This window comes from Canis lupus, chromosome 5 (assembly GCF_011100685.1).
Source record: "Canis lupus familiaris isolate Mischka breed German Shepherd chromosome 5, alternate assembly UU_Cfam_GSD_1.0, whole genome shotgun sequence".
In the NCBI taxonomy this organism is placed as follows: domain Eukaryota; kingdom Metazoa; phylum Chordata; class Mammalia; order Carnivora; family Canidae; genus Canis; species Canis lupus.
Window position 1 is genome coordinate 8,056,177 of NC_049226.1, and position 23,190 is coordinate 8,079,366.

At 55.9% G+C, this 23,190-nt stretch overlaps 1 protein-coding gene and 1 long non-coding RNA gene across 6 annotated transcripts in view; one reads left to right on the forward strand and one right to left on the reverse strand.

The window, feature by feature from the left end:
* Positions 1–23,190, forward strand: part of KIRREL3 (kirre like nephrin family adhesion molecule 3) — a 539,901-nt gene that overhangs the window by 439,763 nt on the left and 76,948 nt on the right. For all 4 annotated transcript variants that reach the window (XM_038535673.1, XM_038535674.1, XM_038535675.1 and 1 more), the window contains exons 3-4: positions 8,764–8,913; positions 13,794–13,943. In XM_038535673.1, coding sequence (XP_038391601.1) covers positions 8,764–8,913; positions 13,794–13,943 — 300 coding nt within the window. The remainder of the gene's footprint in view (positions 1–8,763; positions 8,914–13,793; positions 13,944–23,190) is intronic.
* Positions 1–23,190, reverse strand: part of LOC119875013 — a 79,205-nt gene that overhangs the window by 20,579 nt on the left and 35,436 nt on the right. For both annotated transcript variants that reach the window (XR_005359074.1, XR_005359073.1), the window contains exon 3: positions 7,971–8,118. This is a non-coding gene — a long non-coding RNA (uncharacterized LOC119875013). The remainder of the gene's footprint in view (positions 1–7,970; positions 8,119–23,190) is intronic.

A 23,190-nucleotide genomic window follows, 5' to 3' on the forward strand; every position in this document is an offset into this window, starting at 1 on the left:
AACCATAGACGTTTACTAAGCAGAGATACAGAGAAAGCTCTCAGCAGCGAGGGGGTCCCGGCAGCGTGGCCCCTGAGGGCTTCCAGGGGTGATCTTTTATTGCGAACCTAGGCAGGGAGCCCACGGCCTTGGGATTCTTGTGCAGCCTTGGTTTGACCAGGGACTATTGATAACACCTCGATGACGTGTTTCTTTTGGTCTCCTGAGTTTCTGGGATCACTTAGTAGCCATCGAAGGGAGATACTCCCTAACATTTTGGAACTAGGGAGCCAGGTTGTTGTTGTTTTTTTGTTTTTTGTTTTTTGTTTTTTTTCTGTTTTTACTGTCTTATCTCTGTTTCTTGGGATGGGTAAGAGCCTGACTCTGGGGCCTCTTGGTGTCCTTGGGGTTTATGGGAGCCCACAGATTCCTGAGAGCCTGACTCTGGGCCTTTCCCTTATCTCTCCCTGCCTAACCCCGTCTGCCCCTAACTCGTTCCTACATCACCCTTAACCTGCTGCTGGAGCAAAGGCTTGGCCAAAGTGCCCAGTCTGAGGGAGAGGGGTGGGAGAGAGGGAGCACACCCCCATGCCATCCCCGGACTGCCTCCGATCTGACCTCTGAGCACAGATCCTGAGAAAGGGATCAGCAACCCTGCCCCCAGCATCAGGCTACAGTGTAGTTTGCACTGAGAATTTCTCTCTTCGCTACAGTAACTAACCCCAAACCTCATGCCATTTGCACCAGTCCATGCTGACCCTGTGCATATTCCCTCTTGCCACCGCCATGGAACCACCCAAGCACTAGATCGGGGACTGGGAGAGAGGCACAAACATATATGCTCTTAGAGGTGGCAACAGGCTTGGGGCACTAAAGCATAGAATGTATGTCATTCTATGACATTCTACATTTAGTGCCCAAGATATCTGAGGCTGACAATTATGGGTGGCAGGGGTGGGTGATCTGAGCCTGCCATTGAGGACCTGACCACCATGCATATGGGGCCACTGGGCCCTCTTCCTGCTTGTTTTACACACACACACTCACAGTGTCAGGGTCAGGCCACAACACCATGGGCTCCTGGGGCCTTAAAGATCATCCAGGGTCTCCAGGGTGGCCCTGACAGCAGCGGGGCCTTGGCCTTCTCTGAACATATTTTAGGCCCAGAAAAAAAATGACATTCCAAAAATTCTAAACCAGGCAGGGACTTTCAAACATTTTGCAAGAATAATTAGAGTCCATTCAAGCAAAATCTCAAGTGGCTGACGAGGAATACAAGCAGAAGAGGTCTGGCTGGAGAAGATGGTGAGGCCTGGAAGCCAGTTCACTCACACATGTGCACACGTGCACACACATGCACATGCACACACGCATGTCCGCATACACCACAGCGGCCAGGTCCCGGGAGCACTGCCCTAAAACCATCCCTCTCGGTGGTTTGGCCCTAATAACTTCAGTCTTCCATACAAAACCTCTTCTCTCTCCAAGAAATAATCAGGAGTTGCAGGGGTGACCTCAGATCAGGGGCAAGAGGTGTGTGAGCTCATAGAGAATCATGGGTTCTTCGGCATTTTAAATATTTTACTGGAAGACAGTGGGGACCTCCCAGAGACAGATGGTGATGGTTCACTCCATGCTAATGTGTCCTGCAAGTCCCCAAAAAGAGTCTAAGGTGAGGGGCCATGCGGTCAGGGCTGGGAGGGAGGGGGCCCTTCAGGAAGCCTGCCTGCTGGGCTGATGGAGAGGCAGGAGGGAGGACGAGGGAGATGAGCACTCCCATCTGGAGGCAGGGGGTGGATCCCCAGAAAGCAGTCTGGAGAAGTCAACAGGAGAGAGGAAGCTGAGCTGCACAGCTCCTGAGCAGAGAGCAGAGGGAAACAGCTGGCAGGAGGTCAGGGCAGACAGGGTGGCAGGAGGGGAGGACTCCCAGCTGCAGTGGCGCAGGGGGGCGGAGGGAAGCTGTGCCCCAGGACCAGAGCCCAGGGGCCGCCCACTGCTGCCTTCCCCACCCCTCTCTCTAGGCCAGGCTGCATCTGCACCTGTCCTCTTCAGCACTGAAGAGCTGAAAGCCCTCCTGCCACCTGCCGATGCCGCCCCCACACCTCCCCCCACCTGCCAATCACCAGCCTTCTTGACTCAGAGCCCACCACGTGGGGTGTGCCCTGACTCATCAGGATGGGTCGCCTCAGAGCCCAGCCTCCTCTGTATCCTTCCCAGCCAGATAGGGCTGCTGCTTCCTGCAGTTTGAAGAGGACGCCCCAAAAGGCCCCACCGGCTGAGCACGTCTGCCCCCAGGCTCCTGCTCTCTACCTGCTAAGCCTTCAGAGCCAGACTCTAAATCCAACTGAGCCCTGTAGAGCCTCGAGGCTGGCACCTCTCTTCTCTGAGCTCAGTGGGGAGAAATACCTCCCTCCCCAACGTCAGAGTCCTAAAGGTCTATTTGGGGAGTTGGGAAGGCACCCTCTTGGCCTGCGAAGTCCACAGAAGCCTGAGCATGCGGGGAGCATGCAGGCCATAGATGGTCACCTCTGGGGCTCCACAGTGACCCCTGGGTACCCCCTCCCCGACTCTGCAGGGCCCCTCCCTTCCTGAGACAGCCAACAGGAAAGGATGCCTGCAGCCACCAATGGGAACATCCCCCTCCATCTAACCCACCAAGTGTTTCCATCCAGGCCCTCCCGAGAGTCTCCCTAGGTTTTGCAGTGCTGGCCAAGGGGAGAGTGGGGTGTCGGGTGGGTTCTGTGAGCCCCCAGGGGCCGGGCACCCTGCAGCCAAGGACCTTAGGATGCAGCCCGGGAACAAGACTGGTAGGCCCGATGTCCATCCTCCACCGCTCAGTGCCCGGGGCCCCTGGATGGCCTCACCTTCACGGGGGCCTGATAGAGCACCTGCCACACAGGACAGGCTGTGAGGAGCTTTCAGTGAAATGACCCACATAAAGCTCTTAATCCATGCACTACATGCAACGAAAGTTAGCTATTATTAATTCCATAACAATAAAAGGCTTATGACATATACCTAGTTCTATATATTTATATAATAGCACAATTATATAGATAACAACTATTTATATAATGCAAAGTACCAAAAATTATCACAGCTCCTTTCTGTCATACCTCCCCGCCCCGTGGTGGCCAGTCCTGCACCCTGAACCCTAACTCAGCATTGCTGACCAGCAGCTGGCAGGCGGCCAGGTAAACCTAGGGAAGAACCAAGAAATTGCTTTTCACTCCAGAGATCCTTTACCTCTCTTTAGATGGTCTGAGGGCAGTGGTTGGTGGGGTTGGACGGCGGGGACGGGAGGGGGGCGGAGTACTGGTTCGTGGATAAACATCCGAGTCTAGACCCTCAATTCAACAACCAACGTGGGAGAGTGGCAAGAAAGCAGGGTTTGCAACCAGAGATATTTGGCTCTTTCCAGGACCCGGGCCCACTGTGTGACCTTGAGTCCCCCCCACCCCCACCCCTGGCCAGCTGGGTGAACTTGGGCGTGTCACTTTATTTCTGGGAGCCCCAGTTCATGCGTGAAAAGTGGGTAGTAACACCTGGCCAGCCTTGTCTCATATTCGAAGACTTGGTTAAAGCAGGTGTTCCATGAATAACTCGGTTATTTTTGTCCTGTGAAGCCTGACTCCTTGAGACTCTGGCCCTTCCCTTAATGTCTCACCTCATTCTTTCCGTGTGGTGTGCTCAGCACAATATAAAAAGTTTTCCTCCATGACCACAGATCTCAGGGGACAAACTGGAGCAAGTAGGCCTCGAGGTCTAAGTCCAGTTCATCCAGGGCTTATACGCTAGACCAGGCGCAGAGAACACAAGGTGAACACAACGGCCGTGGCCCCTGCCCTCAGTTTACCCTCCATTCCTCGTTTACCTTTGTTCCTTTGGTGTCTGATGTATTGTAAATGCTCAATGAAGGTTTGAAGACATTAAGGGGGAATGAGAAGGAAGAAAAGTGGGGAGGAGGGGAGGAGCGAGAAGATTCCCCCTCCTGGCAGGATGCGCCTAGAGGAACAGACAAAGCTCGTGTGGAGGAGAACTTGGCGTTTTCTCTTTGAGGGCAGGGCTGGTTAGGGGGGCCCGGAGAGAAGGGGGATTCCAGAACGGTGGGACATCCGTGACATGGGGCAGGTGACGTGAGTGGACAGCCGGTACGGGTTGCTACTGAGCACCCAGGAGAAGGAGGCCAGCTTTTGGAGAAGCTGGTCAGGTGCTGTCCTGCAGGCAGCGGAGGCCATTAGACCTTCCAGCCCCTGGAGAGGGAGACAGCACGAGGAAAGCGATGGGTTGAGGGGAAGACTCGGGGTTGGACCAAACAGCGTCCACAGGCTGTCGGGAGAACCCAGGAGGAGGGGGTGAGGCCCGGACTTTGGGTTGCAGTGGCGGGGACAGAGAGGAGCTGTGGGCGAGGGGCTGGACCTCACTTGGTGATGGTGACAGACTGCAAATAATGCAAGAAAGGGAGGTCGTGGGGATCCCTGGGGGGCTCAGCGGTTGAGCACCTGCCTTCGGCTCAGGGCATGATCCTGGAGTGCCGGGATCGAGTCCTGCATCGGGATCCTTGCTTCTCCCTCTGCCTGTGTCTCTCCCTCTCTCTCTCTGTGTGTGTCTCTCATGAATAAATAAATGAAATCAAAAGAAGAAAGAAAGAAAGAAAGAAAGAAAGAAAGAAAGAAAGAAAGAAAGAAGAAAGAAAGAAAGAAAGAAAGAAAGAAAGAAAGAAAGAAAGAAAGAAAGAAAGAAAGAAAGAAAGAAAGAAAGAAAGAAAGAAAGAAAGAAAGAAAGAAAGAAAGAAAGAAAAGAAAGAAAAAAGAAAAAGAAAAAGAAAAAGAAAAAGAAAAAAGAAAGAAAGTGAGGTCTCACTAAGGGCCACGCTTCCCAGCAGGAAACATCTGTGAGCACAATGGGAAACTGAGGCAGAAAACTCGGGTGGGTGGTGCAAGCACACACTGTGTGGCCAGAGCAGCGCTGTCCCGGTGCGGCGGGCGCACACACGTGTTAGTTCCTGGAGGAAAGGGCCACGGCGGATCCATCGGTTTCTCACAAGATAGTGCGATGCCGGCCTCACAGCAGGTCTTGATGAGCGTGTGTTGAGCAGACAAATGTTCGCAAGGAGCTTCCTGTCTGCTTACCATAATGCCCAGAAGGTTCTAGAAGAGATCCCAGGCTCACTCACAGTTCCCTGCCTGGGAGCAGGGAAGACAGGGAAGAGAGACCAGCGGGTGAGGGAAGGGGGGATGAACGTTTTGGGGCCAGGAAACTGCACCCATGGCTTGTGCACCGTGTCCCTGGGAGTCCCCAAGCCCGGAAGAGAAGCCTCAAGGTGTCCTGTGGGTGAGAAGCCCCCGCGCCCCGTCCCCCCACCCCCTCCCCCCACAGCACCGTGACTTTTATCTACGCTACATAGTGACACTCAGCTTATGATTCTGTTTGAAAAAGCATCTCATTGATTTGAAAGAGAAAGTCTTTCCAGTGGCTGCTACTTAATACACAGAAATGAAAAAAAAATTTTTTTAAATACACAGAAATGAAAATGGGATTGGAAACGAAAATCGCCGGCGCCCCAGTCATTCCCTCCCAAAGCATAATGGGACATTAGTCAACGTCCTGCGGGGGTTTTCGTGGAGACCGTCTGGGTATCTCTCTCCCCCGCCCGCACCCCCACCCCAAGAGAAAAGCCTAAGGGATCCAAACCCAGGCCCAGTGGGGGAGCCCAAGCTCTCTGAAGCCTGCGGGGCTGGATCAGACTGTCCCTCGCCCCGGCCTCCCCTGCTCCCCCCAGCACCTCGGGGTGCTCCGGCTTGTTGGGGGGAGCTTGTGGCTGTCCCAGCCCCTGGCTCAGACCCCGTCCACAGTGAGCTGGTGACCACCCAGCATCCTCCTCCACGGCTGGTCTGTCTCTGGTGGCAGCCCCCCTTCTCCGTCAGGGCACAGGCCCACCCACCCTGGGCTCCCCTGCACCCAGCAGGGCTCACCCCTGCCCGCCTGTCCGCCCCCCCCCCCCGCCGGGGACCCCCCTGTACCTCAGCTCTGTGTCACCCTGACCCTCCCCGCCGGAGCTGGACAGGGGTGGGAGGAGGGGACGCTTCTCGCCCAGGGTCACACCACTACTTTAGGGCCTCATTACAGGCCCGCCACCCCCAGCTGACAACCCGCTAATTCCCTCTGATAACGCCATCCCTGGCAGCGTCCCCGCTGTCTTGACACTGTCCTTCTTGCAAGAAAGATTTTGAGATAAAAGGAGCCGTGAAATCATCATTGGGCCGGGAGGAAAGAGCCTCCGAAAGGAGGGCCCCGCCACAGCCCTCCTCCTCCCTCTTTCCCCTCCTCCCTCTCTCACTCCTGCCCCTCTCCTCCCCTCCCCTCTTTTCCCCTTCTCCCTCTCCCTCTTCCCCTCCTCCCCTTCCCCTCCTCCCTTCCCCTCTCTTCCCCTCCTCCTTCCCTTCCTCCCTCTCCCCCTCCTTCTCCCCCTCCCCACCTCCCCTCGTTGCTCCTTCCCTCCTCCCCTTCCTCCCCTCCTCCTCTCCCTTCCTGCCCACACCCCCGTCTGTCTTTCTGCTCTTCCCCTTCCTCTCCTCCCTCTCCCCCTCCTCTCTCTATCCTTCCTCCCTCTCCCCCTCCCCCCTCCTCCCTTCCTCCCTTCAACCCCTCCTCCTCCTCCCCTCTTCCCCCTCCCCCTCCCTCCCTGCCCTCCTCCCCTTCCTGTCCCCTTCCTCCAGCCTTTCCAGCTCCGTCCCAGCTCCCTCCCCCTCCTCACATCACCCCATCTTCTAGCTCTTTCTCCAGCCGCCCCCCCCCCAACACACACACACTTCTCCTTTCTCTCCTCTCTTCTCTTCCTCCTTCTTTCTCCCTCTTGTTTTGGTGCCAGAAACAGTCTAATTACAACAGAGAACTTGAAGAGACTGAGAGGAAAAAAAATAAATAAACCCACCACACATAGCTGATTAAAATGTCCTATGAAATCTAATTTGTAAAGCTCAAATCAGAATAAAAAGTGTTACTCCCACAATTCGGGGCCAATTTGATTTTTAATGAGACTCCTCAGAGACCCAGCCAAGATCTCATCAGGTTGCAGGCACGGCCACCTTCCCACCTGCCACAGGCTCTCTGACACGGCTGCGTCTGCTCTTGGGGAGCCCCACCACCTCGACCACCGCCATGGCCACCACCTCGGCCTCCACCTCAGCCACCACCTCGGCCACCACCACGGCCACCACCTGGGCCTCCACCTCAGCACCCCCTTCTCGGGGCACCTGCCGCTGACAGCCGGGCCTTACTGGTGGTGCGGCCTGCAGCCCTGTGCCCCAGGGTGTGCAGCAGCCGGTGTCCCCCCCGCTGTGTGGCCCTGACTGTCCTGCGTAGGGGAGAAGCGGAGGCGGCAGCTTGCCTGCCAGGCCACCCTTCCCGATCCGTGTTCTGTATCTGCCGGGCAGGGAGTGGGAAAGAACGTGGCCTTGGAGGTCACAGGGAGCCCGGTCAGGCCCCGACTCCACCACTCATCAGCCGTGGGATCTTGAGCAGATGGCTTTGCCTCTGATCCTGCCTTCTTTGCTGTAACGTCGGGATATTTCTGCCCTGGCCCGTAATTGCACGGGTGACGGGAGGGAGGGTGTATGAGGCACCGCTTGCACCGGGGGCCGGGGGCTCAATGTCCCGTTGTCCGTGCAGCGGAGGCCTCCCGGGAACACGGGTCACATGCCCCGCTTCGTCAGCATCCCCACCAGGACCGGCTCAGGGACCTGGGTCCAGCACAAGTCAGGAGGTGAAAGTCTTGGTTGCAGCCCTTGTCCTGCCACCAGACACTTCCCGGGGGTGGGGGCAGGGGCGGGTAGTTAACCTCCGGGGCCCTGCAGACTGGTTGGCAAGCTCCAAGTGCTACGGCTCCTGTCGAGCCAGAGGCAATGCATCCCCGGTACTCACACAGTCATCTGTCACTCCCTTGGGCCTCATTTCCTCACCCAGAAAACGGGGAGCAAAATCGTACCTACCTCGTAGGTTGCTATGAAGATGAAAATACTCATGAGCTGATATTTTAAAATCTTAGAAGAGCGCCCGGCGCTGGTGGGTGTGTTCGGGTAATGAGAGGTGAAGTGGCGGCTTAGATGCAGAGCTTGGGCTCACGCTGGTGACGTTCTCCTAGGTGAGAGGGAAGCCAGAGTTGGGTCGGGTGCCCGGGAAGAGAGGGACAAAGCAGGTGAGCTCAGAGGCCTCCCTGCTCCTGCCAGCTCACTGTGCCACTCTGTGCCACCCCGCATCCTGTGGAATCTGGCCCTAGGCCCATCCTGGGAACCGCTGAAATAACCATATTTTCCCTGGATTCTCGGGTTTTTGACCAAACTGCCCTACTCTCAGTCCCCTCACCTTCTCGAGGGGTACACCCTCACAGGGTGCTTGCAGCTGGAGGGCTGTCTCCAGCCTCTGCCCCGTTGGGGGAGTAGGTGCAAGCAGGTGGCAGTGAGTTGGAGTTTGCAGAAAGGAAAGTGTCAGAGCTCATCCCAAGCACAGCGGACGAGGCCCCTTCGGGGGCAGGAGGAGGCCGGAGGGCAGCGTGCCTGCGTGGGGAGGCCTGAGGAGCAGGGCAGCTGAGCTGCGAGCCAGCTGCTAAAAGCAGGAATGAAGTGGGGGGCAGGTAGGAAGCCGCTGCTGAGCCCCAGGCAGGAGGTAAGGCCCGGGGGTGGGGGGTATCCCCTGGGGCAGCCTCTGCCCTGCTTCCTAACTGGAGGAGTCCTCTAGGCCTTGCTGCCTGCCAGAAGCTGACCGCTGTGCTTGTCTCCTTCCCAGGCCAAGTATACTCCTTCAGCCAGCAACCCCAGGACCAGGCCGTGGTGTCGGGCCAGCCGGTGACTCTGCTGTGCGCCATCCCTGAATACGATGGCTTCGTTCTGTGGATCAAAGACGGCTTGGCTCTGGGTGTGGGCCGGGACCTCTCAAGTGAGTACCCCCAGACCTCCTTGGGAAGGCCCGGGACCAGTTCCCGCCTGACCCACCTGCTTCCTAGGGAACTCCATCTTCATAGGCATTCGGAGATTCAATCCCCAGCTTTCATTGTATATTCCCCCTGGGGCAGAGGCCGCTTGGGCAGGCTCTGGGTCTAGGACCCATAGGACCTTGAGAGCCCTTCTGACTACTGGTAATGAATTATAAGTAAACCGTCAATTCCAGTAACCCTAAACGATGTTGCCCTGGAGGGTCTGTTCTCAAGTCAAACACAATTCATGTAAAGTCAGATCCCTAGAAGTAAAGTGTTCCTGTTTCTTGGTCCAAAATGTATGCCCAAAAAAAAAAAAAAAAAAAAAAAGTATGCCCCGCTTAAGTCACAGCCCAGCTTTTCTCGGCTCCCATCCTTTAAAGGGAGCCAAATAAATTGAACGCTCACAAAGGAACCCACCCAGTTGGTTTTAGGGGTTATCGTGTGATGGGAAGAAAAGGAGCGCTTAAAGTCCAAACCTCTCTGAGCCCACCCAGGCTGGTATTGAGCAAAGATGTCCTGGTACGCTCCTGGAGCTGGCATCTGAGGTCCCCGTCATCTGCTAACCATTGTGAATGTCAACCTTTAAGCTCATACAGATGTCTTCCCAACCCATCCTGGTCACTCACCCACCAGCAATTATTATTTTCCCCTGGGGAGGGTAGGCAGGTGACTGCTTGCTAGGCTTAGCATAACCTGGAAAATCCAGAACAAGGGATCCGGGTGTCCCCGCCCTTGGGGGGAATGGCTGAGGGTAGAGGAGGAAAAAAAATATATATGTATTCAACTGAGAGGTAGCTTTGCTTCTCTCATGGTGTACAGCTGTAGGAAAATAAAAATCGAAGTGCACTCAGGAACACGATGGTTGGGAAATTAATATTTTAAAATGTGAGTTATGTCTTGCCAAAAATGTATATTGAAACATTATAGCCATGGTCAATAGCATCACCGGGTTTGAGTGCTGCAGCCCAACTGAGCATGGATAAAATACACAATAATATCTCCAAAATATACTGTGCTGCCATAAAATTTAAGTATTATGGGAACCAGCCAATTTCAGGGGCTCTGAACTTCCTTACCCTAGAGAAACTGGGGGAATGATATCACCTTCCCAAACTAGAATCACTCATGCTCCGCGTGGCTCTGAGCTTGGACCAGCATCCTTGCTGGCGAAGGAGGGACTCCGGGCTCCTGGTCAATGGTTTGCAGCCTTTGGTCAAGGACTGGGGTCTTTTTGGGTTGATGGCCAAGAGGAAGCCCCAGGTCACCACGGCCATTCAACACCGCATGGAGAAGTGACCCTCTGGCATCCAATTCCTTGCATGGCTCTCTGGGATCAGGATTGGGTCCCGCTAAGTGAGGGACGATGGGGTTCTGATGAGCTGGGGTCTACTTCCTCTCTGACCTGACTCCACTCATACAAAGAAGGTTGCCTGTCTCCTTGCAAAGCCAATAAATTCAAATTCCTGGTAAAATCTCTTCTATGTTTGATCACCTATCCCCAAAAAAAGCATCATGGCGACAATGACAGAAACTCACACGCTCAGTAAATACTGTTTCCTAGCCTGACAAGGAAAGGACAGGAATGGATCTCGATTCAATTCAGCACATATTCACAGGGCACTTGGTCACAGGTTTTCCGGTGGGGGAACCAAGGTCCAGAATCGTGCCACAGTTCTGTCACCCTCCCCTGATTTAACTTCATCCTTTTCTGTGTGGCCGTGCCCAGTCGACCAGGAATCACGCCCTAACGGAAGACCTAACCGTCTTTCTGGTCACCAAAGCTGGAACACGCATTCAAAGGACATGATTTATAAACGCATGGCCTCCTATAGATAGAACACTCTTCTTCGAAGAAGCGCAAATGAGTCTCAGACATTATGTCCTAAATCTATATAATGATCCACAGGGAGAAAAAGAAGGATTCCCTCCCACCCCCCCCCACACACCCCCACTATATTTGACAGGCAAATAAAGTCACCATCAAGAAAAAAATTGATCTAAACCCAATGTGTGGCTCCTAACACCCAAAAACCCTGGCACCCTGCATGTTCTTGCTTCTAAAGACGGGGACCTTTAGGGGCTCCTGGGTGGCTCCATCGGTTGGGCGTCTGCCTTCGGCTCAGATCATGGTCCCAGAGTCCCAGGATCGAGCCCCGCAGCTGGCTCCCTAACCAGCGGGGAATCTGCTTCTCTCCCTCGGTCCCTCACCCTGCCTGTGCTCTCGAGAGAGCACTGCTCTCACTCACTCTCTCTCTTTGTCTCTCAGATAAATAAATAAAATCTTAAAAAAAAAAAAAAGGCCAGGACCTTTCTGGCTGTCCCATCTCCCTGTCATTTTTCTTCGAACCATCATTTAGAGACTGCGTGCCACACACTTAATATGGATGATCCCGCTTCTCTTCACCTTGACTCGTGGTGGTACCGATATCATCCCCATTTTGCTGAGGTGGGGACCGAAGCTCGGAGAAGTTAAAGTACCTCCCCCAAGACAGCAGAGCTAGGGCACGATAGACCTGGCCCTCGAATCCACGCACTCTGACGGTAGAACCCGCACTCGCAATAGTGTTGCCTCCCCTGGGCGTAGTGAGAGAGAGTAATGATACCATGGAAGGAGCTAGAACTTGCTCAGAATCGATGCTTCTGGGCTTGTGTTTTTTCCAAAGATCCTGCCAGTCCTTGGGATAGCATTGCAGCTCGTTGCCTAATTAGGCAAATACAAACAAACCCATCACTGATGTTTTCAGCAGCTCATGAGAGCGAAATCCTGCTGCTGATAGCTTGCAAGACAACAAAAACACAAGCTCCAGCCAAGATGCCTGCAGGAGACCAGGGACTAATCAAGGACAGCGGGATCCAGAGGCTGGGCCGGAAGGGTTGGGGGCGGTGAGCCAGCTACATTGAGGGCAGCAGCGGGGAGAGGGCTGGACTGGAACCCGTTTCCAGCCCCTTGTCCTGGCCCTGGGGAGAGCCCGCTTAACTTACCTGGGCTTCTTCCCAAAGCCCAGCAGAGGGCAGGAAGGGCGGGCAGGAGGGGAGGTGGCGCTCTGGGGGGGGACAGCTGACGGCCTTGTGAGCATCTCTGGTGGGGTCGGAACAGCTGCGCAGGGCGGGGCCCTTTGATTGCACGACAGGGACGACGCCAGCCACGAGGACACCCGCCCGAAGGCTCAGCACACAGGAAGCCCCAAAACACATCCTGGGAAGGATCACGGCTCCCTCCCTGCCAAGGAACGGGTGCCAGTGGCCCCTGCACAGCTCACTCCAGGGGAGCCTTGCCCCACCTCTGCAAGACCTTTAGCTTAGGATAGGAGGGACCTTAGAGCTCCAAGATCCCTTCTAGGGTAGAAACCTCCTCCGCGGTGTCCCTGACAGGTGCTCACCAACCTCTGCTTGAATACAGCTCCCCATGGGGACCTCACTACCACCTCTGGCAGCCCAGATGCTTGTTGAATATTTCATTTTTTTTAAGATTTTGTTTATTTATTCCTGAGAGATGGACTCGATCCCAGGACCCCGGGATCACGACCTGAGCCAAAGGCAGACGCTCAACCACTGAAGCCCCCCAGGCGCCCCTTGTTGAACATTTCAAATGAAGAATATTCTAAAGTATTTCCCCATATTAGTTCTATCCAGTGGTGCTAGCCTGTCCTTGGAGCTACTTGAACACATCCAACCCACACCTAGAGACTGAAATATTTGGAGAGCTAGTGCATGTGCCTCTGTCTCTCTGTTTCTCTCTCTCTCTCTCTCTCTCTCTTGCTTAAGCTCTAGTCTTCTCCTTAAAAGGCCACATAGGCCAACCCTCTTCTGCGGCACATTTCTGAGAACTCACACTGTCCTGGTGAAGTTCTTCTAGAAAGAGCAGTTTCGAGCTGCCAGAGGGTGGGAGGGCCTCTGAGGAGAGAAGGGAAGAGAACAAGGAGGACGTTCCCTGTAAGAAGCTGAGGGAGGGGTGGACAGAGCTCAGGTAAGGGGACGATGGAAAAAAGATCCTTCGAGAGACTAAGGGGGTCTAGGGCCCGAGGCCCAGGACAGAGGATCTGCCCAACCTGGCCAGCCGCGAATTATGCTGGCATTCACATTCCGCAGCAGCAGGAAAGCTGATTAATGATTTATCATTCTCAAATTTTTATTTATCCATTATTCATCACCAGTAGTATAAGGGACCCCATATTCCTAAGTGTCCTGCAAGCCTCGTAAGTGCTTAATCAGGCCCTGGGGTCTGAGGGGGGAGAGTAGCAGTGACCAGGAAAGGGCCCTGTTTATGGTTCCAAGTGGCCACACGTTCCCGGGCACTGATAGGGTGGCCTAGATTCCTTCTTCCTGTCCATCCCAAACAAAACTCTCCCCCCCCCAAGAGTCATTCTTGATTCTTTTCCAGAGATTTCTGTTTTCTGCCCTCTGTCTCTCACTCTGTCTACTGTGAATCAAAGCCTGGGTCTCTGTCTCTCTGTGTGTCTCCTTATCAAAATGCATGTCTGCTTGGTAAACCACGGCGCTGAGCACACCGCCTGCCAGAGTACTGGCCCTGCTGTGTCTGCCCACACTTAGCATTTCCATCTCTGCGCTCTCTTTTTCTCTCTGCTAGTAACTACTCCAACATTCCTAAACCTCAATGCACACACACGCATGCACACATGCACACATGCACACACACACACACACACTGCCCAATACCCAGGGAAAGGTCTCATTTTTTGTGCTCCTTACATGAAGGTCAGGGTCCTGAGCAGCTGCCCGCCACACCAGCCCCAGCCCAGGGTCCCCCCACGGTGCCTGTGGGGCTCGCGTGCCTCCGCCGCGGCCCCAGCCCTCCCTGACCTGCCTCCTGTCTCCGCAGGTTACCCCCAGTACCTGGTGGTAGGGAACCACCTGTCAGGGGAACATCACCTGAAGATCCTGCGGGCAGAGCTGCAGGATGATGCCGTGTACGAGTGCCAGGCCATCCAGGCCGCCATCCGGTCTCGCCCCGCGCGCCTCACCGTCCTGGGTAAGAAGCGTTGAAACGCGGGGGTGAGGATGCTGTGGGAAGCACCAGGGGCTCAGTCTCAGAAGGGTTCCCCGCGGGGCAGAGTCCACGTCTGGTCTGATGGTCGGTGTCACCTTCCCCACCAAGAGGGGGAAAGAGGGAAAGGGAAAGTTCCCGCCCTGGAAATTGGAAGTTCGCCGCTAACCGACCTATGGGCCTGTCCCACCCCGATGTGTTTGACTCCAGCGTAAGTGGCTAAACGGGGCTCCAAATGCTTATTTATTCAATCGGGAAGCATGTTCTGTGCACGCGATGGTTGTCAGGCCCTGTGCTAGGTGATGGGGATACAGAGAAGACCACGACACATCCTGGAGTCACTCTTTCTCCCATGAGGTGCCAGGAAGGCCTGACTTCAGCATCCCTAGGGCCCTAGGGACCACCTGGGACCACCCAGGACCATCCCTGCACCTGTTCCTTCCCCTGCTCCCTGGGAACCCTGGCTCTCAGGCGGAGGACTGACTGCCTCATTCATTTCGGACCCTCACGCTAAATCAGACTTTTGCCCCCTCGGCCTTTCTTCATCCTCTTGGCTTCCCAGGAGCCCAGCGCCCCTGGGACACCCGGCCTGAGAGGTCCCTGCTCCTTCACTCGGGCAGACCTGCCTGAAGCCAGGGAGTGAGCCGGGCCACCTCCCAGACTGCCTCCTTCTGACTTCATCCAGATGCTGCCAAGGACCCAGGCCCTGGGCGGCAAGCCGCGCCCATGGGGCAGCACAGCAGACACGGGCATACGCTCACGGCACCTCTCCACGCACTTCCACTTAGGTTGGCTCAGCTGTGCTGATGCAAGACAGTGGGACAGGGGTTGTTGCCCCAGATGAGAAACTGAGGCTTAGAGATGCCAAGGGCCCGGGCCTGGGGGGAGGGGTCTCCCCAGTCGGGCTCCTACATCGCCCTGCCCTGCCCCATGGGTGAGGCTCCTCCAGCCCATGTGGGACGGGGGCCCAGGCGGTGGGAGAGGGGAGCCCGGGCTTCACCCTGCCCTCCTCTCAGCAGCTGCCATGAAGCTCTTAGCACAGGTCAACAGTTGGGGTGCTGTGTCCTAACCTGGCTGCTCCCCAATGAAACACTGAAGAGCATGTCAGGTTGTCTTCACATCTACACGGCCACGCGTGGGCAGATTGCCCCCCGCATGGCAGCAAGGACCAGGACACTTCCCAAGCCTGGAGCTTGGCTTCTTGAGACAGCAGGCAGGGCTCGGGGCCGTCCCCAGAAGCCCCCCTCAACCTCTGATTCCCATCTAGCCTGCGATGAAGGAAAGAGAAAGTAACCCGGGTTGGGCAGGGTCAATGAGCTGGGACGGCTCTGTCCAGAAGGGCCTGCAGGAAAGTAATCAGGGATGTGAAAGGGGGCAGACATCCTCAACCCTCCCGCGACGATGGCTAAAGTGGGAATGGGCGTAGAGTTTGGTGTGGAGATGGAGGGAGAAGGGTCTCATACGGTTTCTGATTCTTGAGTGTGGGGCCATGCGGGACAGATTTGTGCACCTCCGGAGATTATTCAGTTCCCCGTCCTCAAAATAATCTGCCTTCCGCTGCCCCCCACCCTGTTCCCCTTCTAGAGGGTACGAAGAATGCTAAATTCAGAAGGGCCTAAGCCCTCCCCACTCCTGACTTCACGCAAGACCTAAACAACGTGGGAACGCATCTCATCCTCCAATTCTTGTCCTGGTGTCAGAGCTTCGCCCCGGGGGGCACCCGACCATGCACAGCCCCCTCCTCTCTCCTATCTCGGGGAGATAACCGAGTCCAAATGTTTTATGGGTGAGGAACTTGAGACTCAGAGTGCAAAACCACTCAGGGTTTCATTACCACTCAAAATAGACTCCAGCTTTTCCAGCCCCAAACCAGTGCCGCCTGCGTTCCTAAATGCCAGCAGCATCTCCTTTGTCTGGTGACTTAAGGACCAGGCTTCTGAGAGCGGGGCCTCAGCATCTGATCTGAACAGACTCAATTTGGTCTTAGGTCACGTCTCGAAGGCATTCACTCCCCCGTCTCCCTCTCCTGGGGCCGCACCTGGCACTGCCTCCTGGGCACAGCGCTGGTTTGCATGGGGAACGTGTTTTACAAGTCTGGAAGGCAGTTGAGGAGCAGGAAGGGGGTGTTTCCAGGTGACCCCAGCAGAATAGCCTGCTGGATTCCTGAGAGCTGGAAAGGGAGCCTGAGCAGACATTTGTCCAGCAGCCTTCCCTGAAGACTTCACTGCCTCCACTCCTAACAAACTAACCCCGGCAAGAAAGAACTGCCCCGGGGTCTGCCTCCCACTGGTTCTGATCACCCTACATCCACCCCTGAGCTGGTCCAGCAGGTCCCCACCCCTGAGCTGGCCCTGTAGGGAACCCTCCTGCCTCTGGGCTGGTCCAGCAGGTCCCACCCCTGAGCTGGCCCTGTAGGTAACCCCCCTGCCCCTTGGCTGGTCCAGCAGGTCCTCACTCCTGAGCTGGCCCTGTAGGTAACCCCCCTGCCCCTTGGCTGGTCCAGCAGGGCATGCCTCTCTGCCTGAGCACCCAGCCTGCCTGAGTTTCTTTGCGGTGTACAGCCCCACCTACTGCCTTTGGAGAGAGGCCCTACATGCTAAAGCTGACCCAGCCTTCTGGAAAGGGAGCTCTGGTCTGCTCACGGTGCTGAATAGACACAGCGGCTGTTCCGGCGGAGGGAAGGGGGGGTGTTTCTACCCTGGCCAGCCAGCTTCCCGACCAAGACCCCATCTGCTTTGCTGTGGCATCTCAGCCCAGGAATATGTCCCAGCCAGCTCCCCAAGGAGGGGGGCCGCCTTCCCTGTGTTCCAGGAATGAGAGAGCTTCCTAATTTAGTCTGTATTTGCCTGAGATAGATTTTTAATTAAATAAAGTAAGAGCCTGATTAGAACCTGCAGAAGATATGAGAGCAGAATCAGATGGTATTCCAGCAAAATTGCAAAGCAAACACTTTGCCTGGAACAGAGGGAGACCCCTGGGGGTCTTCCATCAAAGCACCAAGTGAGGAGGGCAAATATGAGAGATTACAGAGCCAACAGATGTGCATTGTTAAAATATGCATCCGCCAGCAGCCTGCTTGGAGAAGACAGAGGGCCAGCTCACAGGGCCCCTGGTGCTCCAGGGAGGACATGGGGACCCAGCCCCAGCGGCCAAGCCTAGAGTCACAGACACATTAATTAGCCTTGTATTTCCAGCTCTCGGATGCAATCAGGCAAGGAGCAACTTGGAGCTGAGCATTTGCTATCCTGGGAGGCAGCGGGAGGGAGCTAGGGGACCAGGAGAGGAAGAGGGGGAAGGGGCAGAGCCAGGCAAAGACACCGCAGCCCCGGCCCAGGTTAACGGCCAGGCTGCATTCCCTCTGCGGCACGGAGGCCCACGCCTTAACTCCGGCCAGGTCGAGACAGGCATCTTTCCACCTGCAGAACTTCTCAAGAACGGCAGGCTTGGAGGCCACTGTCATGGTCCTGCCATTAACCAGCTGTGTGATCTTGGCCCAGTTGCTCAACCTCTCAGGGCCTCAGTTCCTCATCTGTAGCATGAACGTGGTGATGAGTAAGATGGTCCCTAAGAACCGCCGGGCTCCCAGGAAGCCACGACTTCTACAATAAGGACCCCAGCTTGCGGCACCAACTAGTTTAGGAAAATGCCCTCCCCCCGCACCACCACTGGAACCAGAACTCATGGGGGTGACTGAGGCCCAGAAGGGAAGGGAGTGTTTTGTGCAGCATCGCACTCTAAGGACCTCTCAAAGTCCTGCCCAGCCCTGGGACTCTGGACTTGACTGTATGTCTTAACCCCAGAGCCCGCCCTCTGTATGCAGCTTCCAGGCAGGGACTCAGCTTAGCTGGACGTCATAGGACCCCCACGGACATGTGCAGAGCTGCGCTGTAGGCAGAAGAGCACGGGCTAGAAGCAGGACACCTACATGCAGCTTACTCGCTGTGTGACCTTGGGCCACGTCCTTAGCGCTCCCACGGGGCCTCTGGTCCAACTCTCTATAACCAGCACTTACGATAGGGTAGGTCCTTAATAATAGTTGGAGGGTTTTTTTTTTTTCAATAAATGAATGAATGAGTGAGTGAATGAAGTTTCTCATCCCTCATCTATAAAATGAGGACAATAAAAATACAAATCTCCCAGAATTGCTGTGAGCCCCAAACTAACACACACACACACACCAACGCTAAAGTGCCACACACTCTAAAGCTACGTGCACGCACACCCATGCACCTGCAGACAACTCCTTCTCCCACCTGCAGGAACCCCAGGGTTGACAATACCGTAAGGATGAGTCCGCATTTGATCTTTCTAGCTGCCTGAAAATTTGAGAAGCAAGGAGTCAGAGGACCCAGGACAGGAAGGCAATGGGAGGCAAGATTTTGATCCACAAATATTTCCTGGGCACTGATTAGGTGCCAAGCACTGACCCAGTCATATGGGATTTATTGGTCAGCAAGAGAAAAGCAGCCCTGCCCTGGTGGAGTTTGTGTTGTAGCAGAGAGAGGCGGGGGGGGGGGGGGGGTAGAGAGAGAGAATGAGAGCCAATAAGTAATCCACAGATTAAACAGGTGCATTGTGTGGGTCCGTGGGACATCGGGTGGTAATGATCGCTGTGAAACAGAAAGCAGAGCGGAGTGAGGGGGCTCGAAGGAGGCAGGGAGGATGGTGGATGGCGGCTTAATTATTAAAAAGGGTGTTCTCCTAGTCTTCCTCCCATCTCCCTGGTCTTCCCGGCCTGTTCTAATATTAACTCTGCTGTCTGGTGGCTCCCATTAGAAACAAAGCTTTCTAAATCAACATGAATTATTTAATGATGGAGACGAAGTCAATTCAAATAAAAAGAGCATCTTTAAAATGATGTCAAGCTCCAGACACTGAGGGGGCAAACAGAGAGGGTCCAGATGGGTCCTTGAGTCTTCAGAGCCCCCACCCCACGTCTCTTCTCTGGGGCAGCTGAGCGGCACAGGCCCCCCGAACCCCCCGCACTGGAAGCAACCCCATCCCCTCACCCAGAAGGAAAGAGACAATGGATAACCTGGGTCATCCAGCCGACACGCAGCCTGAGAGCTTCTAAAAGCACCCCCCCAAAAAAAATAAATAAAAATAAAAATAATAAAATAAAATAAAATTTAAAAAATAAAAAATAAAAAATAAAAGGGCCCCCCCAGAAACAGGCGGCAAGAAACCCAGTGGCAGTCACCCCGTTGGGAAGGGACAGACCATGCTGCTCTTCAGGGGCCTGGAAGGCACGTCCACGAAGCAAACCCCGGGCCAGGGCGGGGGTACTTGGGAGCCTCTGAGGCTCTGTCACTCCGTCAGCCCCTGCTCCAGCCCCCTCCCCCCCCCCCCCCAGGAGCACCGGCTGCTGCGGCTCCCTCCACCGCCCACACTCTATGCCTTCCCTCCTGCACGCTGCTGCCACTGGCTCCCCTGTCGAGGTTCATCTTGGACATCACCGCCTCCAGGAAGCCCTCCCTGAACCCCACACAGCCTGGCTGTCCCACTCTGCTCCCTTAGCCTTCCGTCCACACCACAGTCACAACACAACACTTTATACTGAAAGTAACCATTTGCATGTCTGTCTCCCCCACGGGGTCTCCGGGCACCCAGCCTAGAACAGCCTGTGGGCACATGCTCGGTGCTCGGTAGAGCTCGTCATGTAACTGTAGCAGCAGGGCTGCAGCAGAACCCCGAGGACAGGCGACAGCTGGGTCATATTGTGCCATATTATGTTGTGACTAGAGGGGCAACACGGCATCAGGGTAAGAGCCCAGGCTCCAAAAGCCAGACTGCCTCCCCTGGACACCTGGCTGTGTCACTTTACAAGCACATGACCCTGGACAAACGAGTCACCTAACCGCTCTGCCTCAGTTTCCTCATATGTAAAATGGGGGAGCAGTCCTACCTGCCCTCTTAGGCTTATAGGGAGGATTTAGCAGGACAGCTGATGTAGGACATTTCTCAAAACAGCGCCCGGTAAGCAGCAAGGCACAGAAGCTCCGGCTGTTACTAGGTTCCTCCTGTGATGGTGATTACTGTTATTTTTGCCGCGCTAGGCAGCACCAACAAGCAACTGTTCCTTCCTGGGGGCTCAGGCCCGTGTCCTGGGGAAGCCTTGCCCTCCAGCTCGCGAGGCCGAAAGACGCGATCCCTGCAGGCCCCTCCGCCTCGCACGCCTGGGAAGACGAGTAGAATTGATTTCCTTATCTCCTTATTAAGCGTGTTTTGCCTGGGCCCCGGCCTGGTCGTAGGTGCCGTATCTCATTTGTGCTGTGTGCCTGCTTCCTGCCACATTCATTACCCTGCAATCACCCCCAAATAGGGGCAGCAAACAAACCAGAGATGGGAGAGAGGAGCAAAGCAAGCATCTTTATCTCCTGCGGTTCCAGATGGGCTCCGGCGTCTGAGCTATTGTGCGCCTCGGGCCCACCCCCTGCCCCCACCCCTGCAGCCAGCTCCTTCCTGCCCCCCCCACCCCACCATTCCGCCCTTCTGGGGGGGACCCAGGCCAGCATTTCCCTGGGGGCTGGAAGCAGAGTCCCCTCCTCCGTGTCTCTTGGACCACTGCACTCCCCTCCTGATCTAACTGGGTGCTTACCTGCTTGGGCAGGTGACAAGGCGAGCCGCAGGGCATCGAGTTACCATAAGGTGACTAATAGTCTCTGCCTTATAGATTATATTATAATATAATATAATTATACTAGATTGTATTGAGGGTCGTTAGCCATATGCCCCCCTGAGTAGCTGCCCATGGCTGTTGTCGGCGACAAGTGGAGGCTGGCGGGGGGGGCAGGGATGGAGGGTCTCCCTGGAGGTCCCTGTGGCCACCGGGTCAAGTACCCTGACTTCAGAGCTAGGCCCTCCCCCCTGCCATCCCCCCAACCCTAGCATTCTCCCTGGTTCTCTAATCTGCCACGGAAAGGAACGTCCCCACCCCCACCTGCCATCTCCCTGTTCTTCTTTTCAACCTCAGTGTCAGAACAACTTGCAAGGCTCCAGAGCGTTTGCGGGTCCGTCAGGGATGGAGGCAAACTCAGTGCTCCCCTCTTGGCCTGTAGGCAGGAAGTGGGGAGACCTGCTGCAAGGGACACTCAGCTCTGCCTTACCCTACCCAGACTCAGCCAATGAGAAGGGAGCTAACTGGCCTAATCAAGCGTCCTTGGTGGGGTGGCCCTGATGCCCAACGCTGCCCTGGGCTGGACACAGCATCCTAAATGGCCAACCCAGGGCCAGCAGCCCCCCGCCAGCTGCCAGCATCTCTTGCTTTCAACACCAGCACAAGCGAAGGCAGGGAGATTCTGCAGGATCCCACTGGGTCTGCTGTTCCCGGCCCCCACCACCCCATGTGTGGTTCTGCTGACCCCTCAGGCACCCCATCACTACATGACTGGGGCTCCCCCAGGCAGCCCCGCACCCCTGAATGGTGCCACCATCACACTCAGGGCACTGGCACTTCTCCGGGTCTAAGCAGGACAGGGCCATCACCTGAGGTGGAAAGACGTGCATCATTGTCCCAGTTCTCCCCCAGGGCAGGCCGGGATCCTGGCCATGAGACCCGGGATGATGGTGTGTAACCATCTCTGGACCCTGACCTCTCCAGGAAGGACGTGCAGATCCACACCACGGTTTGACTGTGATCCCCCTTCATCTGATGGTGGTTTGGGGGTCGCATCGGAGGGACACTTGCCCCATTGTTCCCTGGCCCCCCCGGAGCAAAGAGAATCTGTTCTTCCACCGATTTAACCCTGGAAGATGCTGAGCAGCCTCCACTGGCCAGCAAACTGGAGCAGGAGCCCAGCCCATGGAGATGTGCACAAGCCAGGCCCTTGATCCTCTGGCATCCCCCGTGGGCCATTCGGTGTGGAACCAGCAGCTTTGGGGCTGCCTGGGACGCTAGAGCCACTTTCCTGTAGCTTTCAGGGTTGGCTGCCTTGAGGGGGCCCTCGGCTCCTGGGCCGTCACAGGGCCACGTCCTCTGGCTTGGGCACGGCTTCCAACAGCCCTGCATGCCTGGAAAAGCTCGGGCAAGAGCCCACTTCTGTCCAGGTGCCGGAGTCCTCCGCCAGGGAGCCCGGCCGGCCAAGTACAAGGCTCCCTCCCTGTTCATGCATCAATCTTATCCACACACAGACACCTTACCTCAAGGACAAATGCACCGGTGCGCACGCACACACACGCACACACACTATTCAGAGCACGCCCGAATCATGATGGAAAGGCACGAGGGCACTCAGTCAAGAGAATCTGTCACTGTTGGGAAGTGGACAAATCTTGGTAACTCAAAAGTATTGACCCTCCCTGCGTGTCAGGCCCAGGAATGAATGTAGTAGGTGGAGCATGATAGCCACAGCGTGAGGCCCCGCTTCGCTATTGATTCCTCCTAATGAAAAACGAAATGCAATGGGGAAGAGAGTCACAGTGAAGGAGAGGGGGGGCCGGGACCAGGGGGTCCCACCGGGAAGGACTCGCCTCCCTCCTGACTCCTGGCTCCGGGGCACTGTGGGGGTCACACCCGGACTGTGGCCCAAGCCGGCCCTGGGAAAGCCCGGCCCAGCTGAGCTGGCCAGGGAGACCTCCGAGGGTAAAAATAGCTCACCACGTCTCCGCTCCGACCTCAGCCGGGCCTGAGACGAGGGTTTCATGGCAAATTATGGATTTAAAACTAGCAATGAATCTCCATTACAGCATGAAATGAGAAAGGAAAACACCACTAAATGAAAGCCTTCCCGGGCAGCCAACGGGCCAAGGGAGGGGTGGAGTGTGAGCAGGGTGTTTAGAGCCCCAGTTGCAGGCCCAAAGCAGACTCACAGGAGCAGGCCCAGAAAGGAGGTCCCGGGGGACACGGGCAGAGGCTGGAGCCCAAGGGAGACCCCTGCTATCCCAGGGCAGCATAGGACACCGCGGGGACAGAGGCCCGGCTGCCAGCACTTCTCTGCAGAGCAAAGAAGCACAGCTGCCTCAGGAGGGGGGGACAGCCAGAACTTTGTGATTTGGGGGCCATGCTGGGATGAGACCCAGCCGGTAGGTCCAGCCGGCAAGGGGCATTTCGGGAGCCCTGACCCACTGCCTGGGTAGCCCACCCACAGGCCTGTAGGCACCTGCTCACCGTCTCTCACCATCCCTGCCAGGCAGGCCCCGCATCTCCTTTCCTCGATAAGAAAGCTCGTGCACAAAGAGACCCATTAACTTGCCCAAGGTCATGCAACAAGAAAGAAAAAGGGCTAGAATCTGG